Source organism: Microtus ochrogaster, chromosome 21, assembly GCF_000317375.1.
Source record: "Microtus ochrogaster isolate Prairie Vole_2 chromosome 21, MicOch1.0, whole genome shotgun sequence".
NCBI lineage: Eukaryota > Metazoa > Chordata > Mammalia > Rodentia > Cricetidae > Microtus > Microtus ochrogaster.
In genome coordinates this window covers 5,111,691-5,130,566 of record NC_022022.1, presented here as the reverse complement: position 1 = coordinate 5,130,566, position 18,876 = coordinate 5,111,691, and the positions used below count along the sequence as shown (strand labels likewise).

Below are 18,876 nucleotides of genomic sequence, written 5' to 3'. Positions count from 1 at the left end.
CCCCCAATTGCTTCCTTTACATGAGTTCATTTGTTCACCTTCAGTAGATCACACTGTGAGCCCCAAAAGGGGAGCTCTGGCGCCATCCCTTAACACTTCAGATTCTCAACCACTCTGTATTGAAAATAATAGCAACAGTTGCCACGTAATTGCAAACTATTAAATCTGAAATAATCTGCTCTTGTCTTCCCAAGGAGTCTCTCACCTCACGGCCTAATGGAGTAGACATCACTAGATCCAATTTACAGGGGAGAGACAAGGCCTCGGATGTGCGGGAGCTCACAGCAGGCCAGATGGACGTCAGCAGCCGAGACTCCATGCCCTCCCTCCCCATCGAGTCTGTCACCCTCTTACAGTTGCATCGAAGGACACGCAAACCAGAGCTAACATATAGAGGCAGATTTTATTGAAAACAAGCTACACATATTATGTCCCCTTTCCCCTCTGAAAACCTCGCCATTCAAAGGCTGGTCCTCAGAGTTTCTAATTTAAAAACACTCATTTTGGAAAACAAACACATCCCATAACTAGAAGGACAGAGAATCATAAGGAATGAAATATGTTGGTGGGCAGGGGGGAGGGGAGGTCGTGCTTTCCCAAGTATCCCGTCACTTCTTCCTTCCCAAGCCTTCCTTTCTATCCACCAGTGCCATCCAAATGCCAGCCGAGGGTCCCAGTGATGGTCAGGGGGCAGAGACTGACCTCTGAGCCTTCACCCTCCTGTAGACTCCTCATGCCTGTCCCTTAGGCTGATGACGTAAGTTCTGTCCTCCTGCCAGACAACTGCAAGTGGGGCAGGAAGACCCAAACTTCTCTATACATTTCTCACTTCCTTACCATTCTTCACCATCCTATAAGCATGTACACACACATGCACACACACGTATATACATGTATGCACGCGTGTACACACACGGACCTATTTTAATGCTGCAACATGTCTATGAGTCTCGGTATCTGATCCTGAGCATCTTTTATCTGTGTAAAAAAAATGGAAGACAACCTAATATGGATCTATTCAGTAGAGACCCCAGGCTAGACCCTGAGGAAGGCAGGGCTTTTCTGCAGTCCTTCCCTGGTATATTCCTAGGGTTACCAAGGAAACATAGGAATTTAAATAAGGGCTTTGCCCAAAACAGCCCCTCCTTCTTCTATGTCCCCTTGATACCTCTGAGAAAGATTTGGGGCCTCGGTAGCTGTCACCTTGCCTCCTCTTGGCAGTCAGACAGTGAACGACATCATAGGAGGGAAAATAGTTTTCTAGTATCTTCTCTCATTTTTTTTAAATTTTCATTTTAACAGCAGAATTGCTTTTTCCTAGGAGAAGCACAATGCTTTGCTTGTTTCCCCAGATGCTGGGAAACTTCCCCTGAACTTGGTGACTGGTAATCTGGCCAGGGTTCAAAAGAGGATAGTGGATTCTTGGAATTCCTGTTTACAAAGATTTGAGAGGAGCCCTGGGTGAGCAGCCAAAGAGGCGGGCAAGGATGGTTTCTATCGTTAGGTTGATCTGTAAAGGACAGTAGGATGGCAGGGGTGGCGATGCCAGTGCTACCTGTGTGTACAGTGACTTCCTAGAGGACTTGGCACCCTTAGGAGCTGGGTGTCTCTCCTGTCAGAAAGGTTACATCACTACCATGAGATGCTTGCCAAAGGCACATACCAAGGCACTTGTTAAGCTGATTCTGGCAAAGGACCAAGGAAACCAACCCCCTTAAGATGGGGAGGAGGGAGGTGTAGCCAAGGCAGCTCACGGTCAACTCAGCACCACTTGGAGGGATGGCCCATGGAAGCAACAGATTCAAGGGGATGATACAATGCAAATTACTTGATGAACACTCTCAACTGGCTGAGAACTCTTCCAAAAAAAGGAAAAGAAAGAAGAAATAAAAAAAGGAGGGGGATAGTACCAAAGAAGCCAAGACCTGGAGTTTCTATCTGGTATGTTGCTGGTGTTGAATCTTCATGTCTCTCCTTCCCAGGTCAGATTTGTCATGGTTCCCGTTCCTGCCTTCACCCTATCCAATTTAATAAATCACGTGAAAGGCTTCACTGTGTGTCCTGGTAGAGGATGAGTCCTGAGGAATAGCCCTGTCCTTGGGAAGACCCTCGAACTGTGATTTTGAGAATGGATGAGCAATGCTATCCAGACCCGGACCGGAAGGAGCATGGCAGTGCTGAGTGGGAGAATATACTGTCCTGGGAGACTGCTTCTTCCTGTCGCAGCCTCCTGAGATCCCTTCTGGGACTGGCCTTCCCTCAGAGGGTCACACTGACAGGTCATCTGACCTGGCTTTGCTGCTGGCCTTGCTAAGGCGGCGCTTGTCAGCACGGTAGCTCGGAGGAAGGTCGTGGCTCAGAGAGGCTCCATTGGGCTCCTCGGGCTTCTGGCTATATTGCATGTTGAAACCTCGAGAAATATGCTCCTGGTCCGGCACTTCCTCTGCAGCCAGAGTGTCTGGATTCTTCCGGGAACACATATTATGACTTAAGTCCCCCAAGTACTTCTCGCCCACTCTGTTCAGGCACTGGTTGAAGACAGGGGGAGAAGTGAGGCTCTGGGCTAGGCTGGTAGAGGCGCCAAGAAGCTGCTGCTTATCCATCCCCCGCCGGGACTTGGCAAAGCGCTGTCGGATCTTCTTCCAGCCCAGGTGGTAGAGTTCTGCTAAGCTGAGAAAGAGAGACAGTCCAGCCACGGCCATCATAAAGACAATGAAGACGTTCTTCTCTGTGGGCCGCGAGACGTAACAATTGACGGGGTGAGGGCAGGGACTCCTGCGGCAGACGTGCAAGGTGTCCAGGAAGATCCCGTAGAGGAGGTACTGGCCCACGATGAAGGCCACCTCCATGGTGGTGCGGATGAGAATGGTGCAGACATAGGTGTTGAGGAGTGTGCCCCGGAGGACAATCTTTCCTTCCACTTCATTCCAGCAGGACAGCTCTGCCTTCTCGGCCACCGGGTACTCATAGGCACCGGCGGCACGGGCCTCTTTGGTTTTCTCCGCATCCCGCAGCTTCTGCTTTTCCTGCATGCGCACTGTGTGCATGGCGTGGCCCATGTAGACCAGAGACGGCGTAGATACGAAGATGATCTGCAGTACCCAGTAGCGAATGTGGGAGATGGGGAAGGCTTGGTCATAGCAGACATTCTGGCAACCAGGCTGAATGGTATCGCACCGGAAATCAGCCTGCTCGTCTCCCCAGGAGGACTCAGCAGCGGTGCCCAGGACCAGCATTCGGAAAATGAACAGGACGGTAAGCCAGACCTTGCCGATGACCGTGGAGTGCTTGTGGACCTCCTCCAGGAACTCCCCCAGGAAGCTCCAGTCACCCATCTTGCCAAGCTTAGGAGACCGACTCCGAACCTTCTGCAGAGAGAAAAAGATGTCTGTGAAGGATATTTCAAGAAGTTTGAAGGCCCCATCATGCTCTGGGCCTTTGAGCCATACCAATGTGTTCTTTAAGAAAGTGCTGCCTTTGCTGGGTGTGGTGGTGCACACCTATAATCTGAGCCCTCGGGAAGCGGATGCAGGAGAATCAAGAGCTCAAGTTTCCTGGGTCTCAGTTAGAGGTTAGCAGGGATACATGTGAGCCTTTCTCAAAAACACATATTATTTGTGGAAGGCTTAACTAAATTTTATATGTCTAAAAACTACCCTCTGATTATTAGAGCTGTTTGTGTTTTTTTGGAAGGTGACCTTGGCGTCTGGAGCTCGGTTCATAGAACAGTCCTCCTGACCGGCTTTCCCACACACGAACTGACAGAGGCTGTGGGTGCATGCACAAGACAAAGTCCAGTCTTGGGTGGGGATGAGAGTCATGAAGCCCTACACCTAGCTGAGGCGCTGTCGGCAGCCTAGGACTGCTGGGCAGGAAAGAGACAGTTTTCTTCAGAGGTTTGCCCTGAGAGCTACCCATGCTGCAGTAAATGGCACTTCCCCTTGTATGTACTAAAGGGATTGATGTGGGGAAAAAAAAAAGAGCAAATGAAGCCTGGGAGGAATAGAGGTGGGGAGAAAAGAGAAGGGAATGGGGGTGGGGTGGATTTAGTAAATTTACTTTCTTAAAATATAAACAATGAGGACGGGGCAAGAGAGCTGGCTCATCAGTCAAGAGCACTGGCTGATGTTGCAGAGGACCCAGGTTTTGTTTCTAGCACCCACATGGCAGCTCATAACCCCCTGAAACTCTAATTTTGGGGAATCCTGGCCTCATGGACTGCTGCACGCATGCTGTGCACATGGATTCATGCAAGCACACACTGACATACACACACACACACACACACACACACACACACAATGAGGACAGTGCCATTTTCTTTAAGCTAAATGTACTGAAAAGTACCCTCCCATTCAAACGTTAGAGAGGAAGTTCAAAAACAAGTCAGGGATGGCACCCAATGAAGGTTCTAGAAATCATGTAAGGTGTGTGTTGCAATGGACGGTCCATGTCTTACTCACAGACATTCTACTGCAGAAGGTGAAGTGTGTTAGATCCTGGCCTGTCCCTTGAAGACATCAGTCTCTCTAAGAGGGCCAGACCCCACCCCACCCCCAATTCCTAGGATGGAAAGCTAAAAAGACATGCACTGTGGTTTAACAGTGGCCCCTGATTAATGGTCTCACCACCAGCACCTGACTTCTCTGTGCTCTTTGTTGTGTACATTATGCTGAGCTAGACCATGCAACAGGAAAGGTCCTGCCACCCCCAGAAGGATATAAAAACCAAATACCACCTTCGTTTAGGTATTTCTCTTCTCTGAGAGCTCTCTCTTCTGGGCCTCCCCACTCTCGTTCTATTGCAATGGTTACCTCACATCCTTTCTTTTTAAAAATGATTTATTTTTATTTTATGTCTGGGTGTTTTTTCCTGCATGCATATGTGTGCACCATATTTGCTCCTGGTACCCAGGGAGGCAAGAAGAGGGCACTGGGTCACCTAGAACTGGAGTTATGGATGGCTGTAAGCTTCCATGTGGGTGCTGGAAACTGTACCTAGGTCCTCAGAAAGAATAGCAAGTGCTTTTAACCACTGAGCCATCTCTCCAGCCCCTCTCTCCTTTCTTTAAGCTAACCCTCTTAATGAAGCCTGTATTTTGGTTTTATACTTTAAACCTTTGTTTTATTATTTGTGTGATTGTCCTGTTCTTTTCTTTCCTTCTGTATGTATGTATATATGTGTGTATGTATTTATGAATATACATGTGTGTGTTTTGCCTATATGCCTAAGCACCATGTATATGCAATGCCTGCAGAAGCCAGAAGAGGGCATCAGATCCCCTAGACTGGGGTTACAAACAGTTGTAAGCCACCACGGCAGTGCTGGGAACTGAACCTGGGTCCTCTGGAAGAGAAGCCAATGCTCTACCTATTGAGCTCATTCTCTAATGCTCCCTCACCTCAAGGCCCAATCACGGTTTTGAGAACCTTTCTCCTAACAAAGCTAATTCCTGAAAAGGAATTGTATGCCAGCTCTCTTCCCAACCCAACCATTTCCGTTCTTCTGGCTACTGGGGTGGCCTCTTAGGAATCTGGATTTGCAACAAGGCTTTCACATGATTCTCATGCCAGCAGTCCAGGCACTATATGCGGAGTTGGGAAACATGGAGCCTGCCATGTGTCTCTGAGCGCTTACTTAACTAAGTCTGTTTCCTCTCATTCAAGTGGAGCTGGAGGAGCTATACCAGAGGATCTGGAGGGTCCAACGGCGTGAAGAATGTGATATACTGAAATTCACACCATAAATGTTCCATATGTTTTGAATGGCTGTTAGGCAGAGATTTTTTTTTATGACTCTAAAAGGCAAGCAGAAGTGGAGGAGGAGATGAGGAGTGATTGGGGGTAGCTGGCTCTGCTTCCCCAGAGGCGTTTCTACTGACCAGAATCAGCAGCCGTGCATCAGCTATGGGAAAAGACGGCAAACAAAGGCACATTGGGGTCACTTTACAGATAGCAGGGGTTTTCAGTAGGTCCCCACCTTCAACTTCCATGAGCTTCAGGCAGTAGGACAATGCTGATCTTCATGTCAGTGATACGGTATAGTCATTACAACTGTGCCTCCATTTGCTAAGAGATCTGCTTATAAAAAGTCATATGAATTTCTTTTGTCTGTCCATACTAGATTCCCAGATGTTCTCTGTGGTATCTGAACGAGAATGGCCCCCATAGCCTCATCTGTTTGAATGCTTGGCCCCCAGCTACTGGAATAGTTTGGGAAAGATTAAGTCTTATTGGAAAAGCTGTGACTTTGTTGGAGGAGGTGTGGCCTTATTGGAGGAGGCGTGGCCTTGTCAGAGGTGGTGTGGCCTTGTCAGAGGAGGTGTGGCCTTATTGGAGGAGGTGTGGCCTTGTCAGAGGAGGTCACTGGCTTTGTGGTTTCCAAAGCCCACTCCAGGCCCAGTCTCTCTCTGTCACCTGTGGATCAGAATGTAAAGCTCCCAGCTGCTAAATTAGTGCCATGCATGTCTTCAAGCCATGATGATCATGGACTAATCCTTTAAAATTGTAAGCAAGTCTCCAATTAAATGCTTGCTTTTAAGAGTTGCCTTGGTTACGGGGTCTCTTCACAGCAGTGGAACAGTAACTAAGAAGCCTTCCTTCCAGCTACTTGTTTCATACCCTTGCACCCAAAGCTGAGTCCCCTTTACCAACCATTGCCTGCGCTAGGTCTCCTGCTCCCTCCTGCGCTACCTTGCTGATGTGCAGGATCCTCCACCCAGCCCTTGCCATCTTCTCCCCAGCAGAGAGACTCTGACAGCAGACAATGTCTTTTCTTCTGTCATCCAAAGAGTGGCCCAAATAGGTGCTCAGTAGATCTGAACTGAGCCCCAGAGGAATAGGAAGCACTGGTGCTCTGCCCAAGGGCCAGCCAACTGCTTGTTCCTTGGCTATGTCCTGTTAGTAAGCTGAACAACCCAGACAGATGGAGTCGGAGAAGTGGTTCAGTGGTTAAGAGCACTTGTTGCTCCTACAGAGGACCAGGTTCAGTTTTTAGGGCACACATGGTGGCTCACAACCCAAGGGACCTGGAACTCTCTTCTGACTTCTTGTGCACATCTGCATCCACACGCACCCATAATTAGAAGTAAAATAAATCTCAGAATATGAAACAGAGAAGGGGAAGTTGGGAATGGAGAAAATAAAACCATGCAGTTACCAGGAAAGAGAACACAGGTATAGGAGGTATTCAGACTTCAAATTCCTGTTGTTACATGTTGAGCTCAGACAAATAACTCAGTCTGTGCTCTCCTGCCCTCACCCACAAAGTGGATGGAGAGGCCGGGACTCAGCAACAGAGGGAGTCCCGCCGGGTGACATATGAACAGCAATGGGCGCGGAGCTCAGCACAAGATAAACAAAAACCAAAGCCATCACCAACTCGAATCCAGTTAGGAAAAATAAGAGAGGGGAAAGTGTGTTACCAGGGAGAAAAGAGAAGAGGAAGAACGAACAGAAAGGGAGGAGACGTGAGACACCAAGAGGAACTGAAAATAAATGCCACATTCTTCCAGGATCTGGGACAAGTATCCCACACTTAATCCTCGAAGAATTTTCTCTTGATCTTTTCATTCTGTCACTCATTCCATACAAGTCCCCAGGGAAGTATGAAAATAATTCCAGACAATGGCTGCGACGCTTTGGTCTGGTCTGTCAAGAGGTTTGACTGCTGGGCCCCTAGTTTGTGGTCAAGGGGGTGACACCTGGAAGAAGAAATGCCTCGGTTTAAAAGACGGTTTAGAGCACCAGAGACAGTGTGCTAAGAAGGCTGCCCCATAGGAGGGAATAATAGAAGTTATCTAGGGAGGTATAAGAGTAAGACAGACCCCAGGTCCCTGGCAGAGGAAAGGCCATGAAGGAACTTTCACTTATGACTTCCTTCTGACCTTCAGACTATGTCAGAGCAACTCGCAATCACTGCCCTGTGCCAGCTGTTCGGGTTTCAATGCAAAATGTCCACGGCTGGAGCCAATTTTGGAGCTACATTGAGTCCCTTTGGGGCCCAGACAACCACGGCCAAAGAAGTTTGCAGATTAGCTACTAAGTGAGTTGACTGGGTGTACAGCACATGAAATGCTTCTAGATATTATCTGTTTCTTGGCAGGAAGTGTGCTGGGGGAAGGGTCAAAGGAAGTTGCCTATGCCATGAATAAATCCAGCACATACAATGGCAACGGTGCTCAGGCTATGGTGCTCTCTGGCCTCCCACCACTCTGAAGTCCAAACCCAAATCCACTCATGAGACCCTTCAAGCACCGTCCGATTCTGTCTTTGCCCATTGCCTTCCTCGCATGCTCACTAGTTCAGACATCCAGTTCTCCAGGCAGACACATGTACCGTGCTTCTCCACGTCTCTGACTCAGCTTCTTCTGTTTCTGTCACCTAGAATACCTTTCGACTCACTCATTCATTTTATGGGTTTGTTTTTGAGGGGCGGGGGGAAGCGGGTAGCGCTTGCAGTAGCCAGGTCGGCTAGGCACTGGGAATTCAGCACGAAGGAGAGTCAAGCAAGGATTCTTTGCTTTTGCTTAACTTAGTTCCCCTTCTTTCCCTTACGGAGAGAAGTTAAACGCACACTCTCAGCAGAACATGTTAGTACAGCAAAGCTGAGGTTAATCCACTAAGGAGGGCAGGAAGCTATTGCAGCATTTGATGGGAGCTCGAATCTGGTTTACTGTGTTTGCAGGGGCTCATTGGACCAGGGCCATTCAAAGAGCCATGGATAACTATGTCCCATAGCTCTCTGCAACTGATCAGATCTCTGTAATCTCTAAGCTAAAAGAGGTGATCTCTAGAACCCAAATTCTGTTCTCATCAGGCAACTCACAACTGCTAGTAACTCCAGGTCCAGGGGATCAGACACAATCTTCTGCATTCCAAGGGATCCTGCAGATAGTGTGTGTGCAAGTGTGTGCACGTGTGTGTGCGCACACATGCACACACACGCACACACACACTTTTAATATAGTAATAAAAATAAATTTTAAAAAAAGGGCCAGGTGTAGCAGCGTGCATCTACAGTCCCAGCCCTAGTTTAAGCAGAGACAGGAGCATCTATGTTGAACATCTAGTCTAGATGAATCAGTGATCCCTAGGTTCATCAAGAGAATATGGCTCAAAGAATAAGGTAAAGACAGATTGAGAAAGGCACCTAATATTGACTTCTGACCTACACACACACACACACACACACACACAGAGAGAGACAGAGAGAGAGAGAGAGACAGAGAGAGAGAGAGACAGAGAGAGAGAATAAAAATATTTCTAATCAAGGGGGGGAAATGTGTCACAGGATGTGTGACACTATCCTGTGGACTCAGGACCTAGGGTGAATGAGAAGGGAAGAGAATAAAGTGAGTTAAGAACCAGCATTCTTCTCTCTGCTTCTTGACTGCACAAAATGTGGCCAGACCAGACAAGCTCCCTGCACTGGTTCGTTTTTGTCAATTCAACACAAACTAGAGTCACTTTGGAAAAGGGAACACCAGCTCAGGAATTACCCTTGCCACACTGGCCTTCGGGGAAGTCTGTGGAACATTGTATTGATTAATAGTTGATGCGGGATGATACATCCCACCGTGAGCAAATGGTCTTGGATTGTGTAAGAAAGCGAGTTGAGGGAGCCACGGGGAGTGAGTCAGCAAGCGGTGTTTCTTCATGGCCTCTGCATCAGTTCCTGCTTCTAAGTTTTCGCCTTGCCTTCCATCAATAATAGACTGCCACTTGGAAGTATGAACCAACTAAGCCCTTTTCTTCCCAAGTTGTTTCTGTTCAGTGTTTATCACACCAACAGAGTAGTTAACTAGAATACTTCCACCGCCTTACAATCCCACCATCCTACCATCACACCATCCCACCATCCCACCATCCTGCCATCCCACCATCCCACCATCCCGTCATCCCACCATCCCACCATCCCACCATCCTGCCATCCCACCATCCCGCCATCCCACCATCCCACCATCCCGCCATCCCGCTATCCCGCTATCCCACCATCCCACCATCCCACCATCCCGCCATCCCACTATCCCACTATCCCACCATCCCGCCATCCCATCATCCCGCTATCACACCATCTTGCTATTCCGTTATGCCACCATCCCACCATCCCGCCATCCCGCCATCCCGCCATCCCACCATCCCACCATCCCGCCATCCCGCCATCACACCGCTCTTCATCACACCTTCCATAATAAACCGTATCTCTTTTAAGCTGTGAGCCAAAACAAGTACTTCCTTCCATAAATTACTTTTGTAAGGCATTTTGTCACAGCACTGAGAAAAGTTATACAATTAACAACATCACAAAGAGGCTCTAAGGAGTTTCAAATCTCCTTTCTGAAACCCAGTGATACAACTAACACTTTTCAGCTCTCAAAATGGGCTTCTCTGCAGTCTCCTGTCAGCTCAATGGGCAAGGACCATGTTTCTCTACTCAAGACTGCGGTTCACCTCCAGGATGACAGATATGCAGTTTCCTGTCAGTGATGGATCCTCATACACTTTGTCCAGTGATCACTACTGCCTGTTCTGCAGAGTGGTAAACACAGCGATGAGCTGATTAAGGAAACAAACACTAAAGAAGCAGACCCAAGGTTCCAGTTTCTGGCTGATCCAGCTCCCCACCAAGCTCGCAGCTCATCAATCCTCAGGTCTCTGCCCTTGGAACTTCATGAACTCCCATGAATGTGGGGCTACTGAGTGATTTCAGACATGAATCTGCTGGTTAGTGATAATGCCCGGGTCAGCTTTTATGCAATCAAGCAAACATTTATTATGCTCCCTTGACGTAACCTATGCTATATATAGTGCTGGGGAAAGTATGTAGGGAAGCATAACTCATTTCATCTTGAGCACTTTCTGAGTGTCTTCTTACACTAGTCCAGTGCTAGAACTCATAGACCCGAAGGCCGATATGACTCAATGTTAAAGAAACACTGCGCTGTGGAGGAGCACAAATAAACCCAGAGTCGGAGGAGAAACTAGTTGTGATGTGTCATACGAACACGTGAAATAGCATTGCCCTCAGCTAGAAGGGAAAGCAGGCACGGGCGGGCGGGTAAGAGGACTTCCGGAGGGGGCAGCCTTAGTAGATGTGAAGTTTATCAGGGCACAATGGGAAGAGGAGATGCAGGAGATGTGGGGACATTTCAGACGAAGAGCACTGCAGGAAGGAGCTCAGTGGGACAAGAACTGGCATGGTTTTTGGGTGCAAAGAGGAGGGAGTCGGATCTCTGTGAGTTCGAGGCCAGCCTGGTCTACAGAGCTAGTTCCAGGACAGGCTCCAAAGCTACAGAGAAATCCTGTCTCAAAAAACAAAACAAACAAACAAACAAACAAAAAGAGGATGGAGTCTGTCTAGGAGGCCAGCATGAGATTGCAGGAGACTTTAAAGGTTATGCCTCAGAGTTCAGAATAGTTTTCAATTCCTGTGTTCACTATGACCAGTATGTGTCTTGCTTCTGAAGGCAGAGCCTGAGAAAATTCCCTCCCAGGGAGCTCAGGATGTTACGGAATATACAAGTCACAATCTTCATTACTCCGTTAAGAATGGTTGCAGCATAAACCATGTAGGCCACAAGAGGCCGGTGTCCCCCAACACGCTTCTAGAATTACACCCCCAACTCTCCTGTTCAAGAGTGCATATTATGAATGAACAAGCCGTTCCCAAAGGGGTAAGCTGGAAATCGTCTATAGTCTTTGGTAACAATTTTGTTCTCTGGGGTCACATGTAGCAAACTTTCTAACATAATGCCTGACAACAATTTCTGTGTGTCCTCGCCAGCATCTGAGCCTTGGGGTGCACTGGAAAGTCTTTGGGGGTCTCACAAACATACTAAGAGCCATTTGCTCCACTGGCCATGTATTCTCTCTTTGTGGTCTCCTCAAGGAATTCCCCTCCCGTGTTGTGCCATGCACCTGGCGGTACGTGGACCATAAAAACAGCAGTGGAGGAAGAATACAATTCACATGACTCAACACGCCAGGACAAATGGATCGAGGCTGATATTTCTTAAGTGCTGAAGAAAAGGACAAAACTGAACACAGAGTTAGCTCTACTTAGGAGTTATTGTCCCTTCTGGGAAGCTGACTTAGAGACTCCTGTTCCATGACAGAACATCAAGGAGATGGAAGCCACTTCCTTCTGCTGGTGAGAGCGACCTCTGCTTGGCTAATCAGGTCTGGATGTGTCTACTACAGCAGACAGTATTACTGTGGGCCATTTCTCCGTGCCTCCTCCCCTCAGACTACTTGGGAAACTTTTCCAAGTGTGTCAAAATTAGATTGCAAGACCACTGCACAGAGGCTAATTCTGGACAACACACACTCCTTGGACAGTATCTTATAGATCTCCGCTTCTCAATAAAGGCTGTAATTCATGGTAATAATAGCAATCCCCCGGGGCTCTGCCCCAATCTCGCTCAGCATGCAGCAGAATGCAGCACAGAGGAGGGTTGACTTGCTTCCCAATTAAGAGAATTCTGTCGTTAAGGGGACCCAAAGGGCCTCCTCGAAGAATGCCTTAGGCACAGCATTGCGCCAGTGCAGTTTAGAGTGTGAAGTGTTTACTGAGTGACTGTGCCCTGCCAGACGGTAAAGGTGGCTGTAAAGTGCCCGCAGGAATGTCGTCCCTGAGCCCTTGTGTACGGTTTTCTGATTGCTCCTTTCCTGGTAGTTTCCCCTGAAAACAAGCGGGAAGAGTTCCATGCAAGACTAGTCTAAGTTCTCAGCTATCTCAATCGTCTTTACTATCCTTGAAATTCTCAACTGCTTCGTCTAGTTTATCGAGGGTTACACACACACACACACATACATACATACATGTACACAGATACACACCTATACACACACACATACAACACACATACACACTGAATGTAGATGATGATGGTGATATAATCTACTGAGATATTTCTGTGGGCCGAACACCGCAGAAGCATTACAGACTGTTTCTGTTTGAGCCTCACAACAGGCTGAGGAAATAGAAGTCATTCTCGTCCCCTCTTAGAGCTCAGAGTGACACCACACTACCAGTGAAGGGTGAAGCTGGAGTCAAACACCAATCATGGAACACCTGGTAGCCGAGTTCCATCTAAACAACGGTGCTATTTTCCATCAGAACTGCCTGCTCTGCCGTTCTTCGGCAAAGCCCCACTAGAAGAAACTGGCCACTTTTGTATGATGCTCACGGGACGGTTGTTACACTGGGAGCTGATTTAAGAAGTTGGAGTAATTTTTACATTTCAGGTTTAAGTTCTCAAGGGAATGACCAGGCACCTGACAGTAGCTGCCGCTGCTGGGCTGGGCTGTGAGCTACTTCCCAGTGCTAGAGGGTGAGGAGGGGCCAGCATCCCTGAACTTGGTCACTGTATAAGGGAGAGGAAGATGGAGGTGGGAGAGAGGAGGAAAGAGACAAGTGGATGAGATACAGCTTTCCTCTTACTCAAGCAGGGGATTGACTCCTTTTAAAATCAAATTCTTTTATTCTGGCAAGGACGGATTGGTGGGTTCAGAGACACCTGCCTGGCATTGTTGTTTTGAAGCCAAGAGGGTGAAGGAAGGAGGCAGAATGAAGAAAGAATTGTGTTAGGAAAAGCAATCATTTTCTTCTTGAAATGTTGAAAAGGGGTAGTTAGAAGAGGGCAGTGGGTAGAAATGCATTAATTTACAACGAAATAGTGGGAGGTCCTTATTAATGACCCTACAGGGCTTGATTAGTTCCTATGCAATTAGTAAGGAAAACTCGATGACAGTACTCAAATGTCTCTATTGTTCCTATGGTCTTGTAATAGATGTATAGAGCTTCACAGCGGCAGACAGAGATCTCTTAGACTCTTTATGAGACAGCTGTAGAACAGACACCACAAGAACATTAGCACCGAGGGCAAGACGGATTTCCATGTGCACAGCGCTTTAAAAGCTGTCATTTAAAACCCATCCCTTAACTCTCTCCAGGAAATCGCATGATTCCATTTCACAGAAGAGAAAACGGAGGTCTCAGGGTTTGGTAACTGGTCCAAAGTCCTATGGTTAGCAAAGGCAGCAAAGGAAGCTGACTTATCACTCTGATCCTAAAACCGTTTGTCTTTAAAAAGGAAAAGACAAAAACTCTTCGAACCAACCAAGTATGGCAAACCTGCATCCAGGACGCCAGTCCCAACCTGGGAACAGGGCATTGCTCACTGTAGTCAGTCTCACAGGAAGCCGGGGTCTCTTCTGTTACCTTCTGGTTTATCGGCAGAGCAGCTCTTGCTTATGCTGTTTCTGGCCCTAGTCATGTGTTTGGGGCCTTGGCCCATACGCTCAGAATCCCAGCCTCTTCAGTATCTGCTACTATTTGGTCAGAATTTACATATAGAAAGTTATTTCCTTTTTTAGCCAGTAAGTGCCCTAGCTTCTTACTACTAGACGTCTAGCTAGCCAAGCAGCACGCTCTGAGGTCTTTGCCTGTCACAGCATAACAAGCTCAACAGAAACGGTCATAGCTGGATGATGGACTCATGGTTTCTAAGAAGAACTGGAGCCAAGACTCCCATTTCCTTGCTCTCTAGTTGAGCGGTTTCAGTTTCCAGCCCAAAACCAAAAGGAAATGTTTAATGCTGGGCACCAAAGAATACCTAAATATGTGGAAGCATCTGGAACTCTATTTGGCACATTGGAGGCTTTTGTTTGTTTGTACCTTGCTTTCTTTTCTGATATTTTCAGTGAAAACCATCAACTGTGACCTGATTTCCAGTAACAATTTGGTAGTGAACTTGAATTTGCAAGAAACAGGTTGCTAACTCCACAAGGCTCTCATGGCACTAGGTGGTACCAGACAGCAACTATCGGGGAGGACACTCGGGCACCGCTAAGACGGTTGTTTAACCAGGCATCAAGACCCTCTGGGCAAGACTGAGGAAGCAGAGAGGCATCTGTAGGCTTGCTCAGATCAGGTCTTTCATTCCAGAGGCATTTCTCTTAACACGTCTTTAGCTCCTGCGCATGCTTCATGAGATTGAACAGCTAAAGCCCTTTGAATGTGTTCATAGCTGAAGGCAAAGAAGAATCCAAGCAGACCAAGTCTATTGGAAAGAGAGAGAGAGAGAAGTCCTCTCCACTGTGAACCGGGTATCAGAGACATCAGGACTGACTACTTCAGCCTTCTCCTAAGAACTTTCCAGGTTGGTATAGTTGGGGTTCTGGAAGTCCTTCATAGACACCCAGTGTTAGCATCTCATGAGGGAGTCTGTTTCAGACTCCAGCTGTTTTGCTGCAGCCTTAGACAGATCCTTTCCCTGAGCCACAACACACTGGTCTAAAGAAAAGCAGTTAGGCAGAAGGGTTGCCTACATTGTTGCATCTGGGGAGCCTGGGATTTGCCCAGGTATGAGAGTTGATAGTTGAGTGATCAAGCCAAGAGAAAAATAAGACTCTTAGCTTAGAGGTCAATAAGAATGGGGTGTGTGGGGAGGGGGCTGTCTATAGTCGTAAAAGCAAGCAGCACCTTTTCGGAATTAGGTGTCACGGCCAGGCTTCACTGAGGAAAGGCTTTTGCATCAAATGAGATGTAATTCAGGGTCTGAAGCTAAGGACCAGGTCTGCTGGTGTTGACCTTATTGCTCTGTTGCTGGTTGCACAGCTAGCATGTGATAGCCATTTCAGATGGCAGGCTGGGCACGTAGCTTAGCGGTTAAATGCTTGTACTCATGTACCCAGATCCTAGTATTCCATGTGCAACAGTAAACAGGCTTTGTGTGATGCTTACTGAGCCTCACAGAAGACTTCCTCCTCCTGAAGCTGAGGCTCAGAGACATTAAGTAATTTGCCTGAGGTCACACAGCTAATTTCCAAAGCCTACATTTGAATTAGACACCATCATGTCCCTCTGTGCTATCTCAATTTCTCTGATTCTGTTACCTCAAAGCTCCCTTTATTCATCAAAGTGAATGGATTGCTGGAATTTTCCCCCCATTATTTGTCAGAAACAATTGATTCGGAAAGCAGCAGTAAGCTGTCATTCACAAGTCAGTCTCTTACAACCATAGGAAGGAAGTAGGCGTTTCTTACAGGAAAATAGGCATCTCTCTTTTCTGGCTAGCTCAACCCTTGAGCCCCGAGCCAGGCCTGCAGGCACTCAGAGAGCTTACACAGATAGCTGCTGAAATTTTCCCTGGGGAACAACAGTCCTTCCCTGGAAGATGTGCTGGTTCAGGGGCTGCAGGTCCCCCACTTCTGGCCCTGAGTGATAGACATAGCTCACCTGGTCCCTCTGTAATTGGCAGTCCCCAGCGATGTGGTCACCAGTACCCTGGAGGTCAGATGGCACTGTAACAGCCTTGGTGACGGCTGGAGCCTGTGACACTCTGCTGTCTGTAACCCCCAGCAGCCAGTGGAGGCGAGGAGGGGCAGACAGGAAGGCAGCGGGTGTCAGAATCCAATACTGTGGAGATGCTTAAATGCAGCACCAGGGAAGAGTGGGCAACGATGAAAGAAACACAGCTAAGAACAGGGGCAGAGCAGGGTGCTATCTCCAGCAAGCTGTGTTCCTTTTCTAGGTCTTGGTCTCCTTGTCGAAGGAGTTGGAGGGGCCAGTGTGAGACCTCTTCCGGTTTTAATGCCCTACGACTTTAGACCCATGCTAGGATTGGGGGATAGGAGTGAGGTAGCTAAGAGATGGGAACAGTGGCTGGTGTCAGAAACCTAGCCAGACACCGCTGGAGTTCTCAGACAGTGGCAGGGCAGAGCCTGTTGACTTGCTGGGTGATGTGGCTCTGTGAACACCACCTGTATAGGCAGCTGCAGAGTGTGGAGAGGGCCTGGGGGGACCAACCAACCGCTACACAAGGGTTACAAGCTTCAAATGTCTCCGTTGCCCTAGGGTAGGGGTGGAGACCTGACAGGAAGGTAGAAGGCCAGAGTTGTCCCTAGAGAGCAGTAAATCAGTCTCTGGGGTGGGTTAAGATTCTGGGAACTAGAGAAGATGGAGGCCACCTAACCTACTACTGGGAAAGCCAGACTGGAGTGCCTACTAGCCATGGGATGTTCGAGGAAGCTGTCTGCACACAGCGGTGCTGGTCTCTACCCTGCTGAGCATCTCTGGGTTTCAGATCTCCTGACTCTTTGTCCAGTGTTCTTCCTTCTTCCAGGACATGACTGTCTGGTCATGCTCTCCCCAAACCTTGGCCAGGAAGCACCCACATTAGTGAAGAGCTAAGGAGTCTCTATGAGGGACATGACGACGAGGCACCGGGAAGAGGGGACAGGGACCCACTGAATGAAGAACGTAAATCCTTGCGTCAAGTGATGCTTCTTAAGTGGTTCTGAGCTGCGTTGGAGCCCGTGAAATCATTGCTACAAATCGGACCAGAGAGGGTCCTTCTACTTCCAACATTTTATAGGAGAACAATGAGCACCAGGAGGAGGAAGTGTCACACCCAAGGTCACATAGTTACTTAGGGCACCAGCCCCAGGTTTCCCACCCCGGGTCTGGGTTCTATTGCCACATGATCAGAAGCAGGGAAGGAGCTGGCAGAAGCCACCTCCTTTCTCTGCCTTCAAATAAGACGGAGGGACGGAGTTGGCCAGGCTGCCTCGCTCGCTAGCTCGGATTAACTCTCGGATCTCATCAGTCTCTTTCACCTGACCTCAGGGGCAGCTGGGATTCCTGTACAGCGCCACTGCACAGTGGAGACATGATACAAGGCAGGAAGCTAAGGAGAGAATATTTTTAAACTGCCCAACATGGCTTATGAAAGAAAAAAAAAAAACCCAAAGCGCTCTCCTAGATGCCGTGAAAAGCATTTCCAAAGAGATTCCATGCCCAGAGAAAACACTGCAAAATGCTGCTGGTTTTTTATTTTTAAAGGGCCAATTCCCACTTCCCAACAGTTCTTGGAAGTGGACTAGTGACCCACTTCTTAAGATGCCCCAGGGCGCTGCAATTCCACAGGGGCAGACTGGGACCAGAGCGGGCCCCGCCCCTATACGCTTTTCAAGACAGAAATCGGTAGATTTACCAACCTTCCTATTTAATTTTGCCTGGCCGGAACAGAGAGGGCTAGGAAGTCAGGTGCGGAGGAAGACTTGCTTCTTCTCCAGCCTCCCTCTCTGAGCTACTCCCCACTGATAAGTAGTTTAAGCTTTTAAAGTTCAAGTCCACCCTTACCTGCTTCCTCTCCTCCTCCCTGGAGTTGGCTTCTTTGGGGCTCTGGCTGCCGTTCAACTGCCCACTGTTATTCGCTCTTGAGCCTGTCAGTTGCTCCCCTCCCACCCTCTTTTAATCGCTGTCCCGAACCCTCCTCCCTCCTCCCACTTCTTCCTCCTCTTTCTCTCTCCACCCCTTTCCCCCTCTGGGTCCCTCCCTCCCCTCTCTCTTTTGCGCTCTTAGAATTTTGCACTCATTTAAAAATCGTCTGCCCTCCCTCTCCTCACCAGCCCCTGCTCCAACCCTGAGAAAGACTCCGTTCTTCTCCCCCAGCCGGCTGCCCTCCGCTGTCCCGCTTGGTGGCTGTCCATGCCCCCGCAGTCCTGGCACTTGCTCTCTTCTCGACTGGCGGGCTCAGGCACAGCCTCCCTGGGTCTTTTCCTGCCCACCCCGCTGCTGAGGCTTCAGAATTCTGCTTTCCTGAAGCACCCCAAGGATCATCCCTTTCCCCCATCTTTTCTCTGTCACCAGAAAAGGAGTCCCTCCACACAGCAAGCCCTCTGGGAAAAAGTCATTCTTCCAAACCACAGTGGTTTGACACCCAGAATGGACACAGGCTTAACCAGAATGGTGGAGGACCTTGACCTGGAGCTCGAAAGGGTGGAGCCACCTTCCCCACCACCCAGAGTGTTCTCGTTCCCTCTTCTCTAACCAAAGGACAGCATCGTCTGGGTGCCTGGGCACTGGACT

General features: G+C 48.5%; 1 protein-coding gene across 1 annotated transcript; it reads right to left on the bottom strand.

Moving 5' to 3' along the window:
• Positions 1-406: 406 nt before the first annotated feature.
• Gja5 (gap junction protein alpha 5) lies at positions 407-18,216 on the bottom strand. Its single transcript, XM_005357060.3, has 2 exons — positions 18,148-18,216; positions 407-3,368 (listed from the first exon to the last, which is right to left on the bottom strand). Exon 2 carries the CDS (start codon positions 3,333-3,335, stop codon positions 2,268-2,270), a length of 1,068 nt encoding a protein of 355 aa, XP_005357117.1. The 5' UTR covers positions 3,336-3,368; positions 18,148-18,216; the 3' UTR covers positions 407-2,267.
• Positions 18,217-18,876: the final 660 nt, after the last annotated feature.

Excerpts from the sequence above, each read along its gene's own strand:
- Gja5 (XM_005357060.3), bottom strand. The coding sequence starts at position 3,335 with ATGGGTGACTGGAGCTTCCTGGGGGAGTTCCTGGAGGAGGTCCACAAG.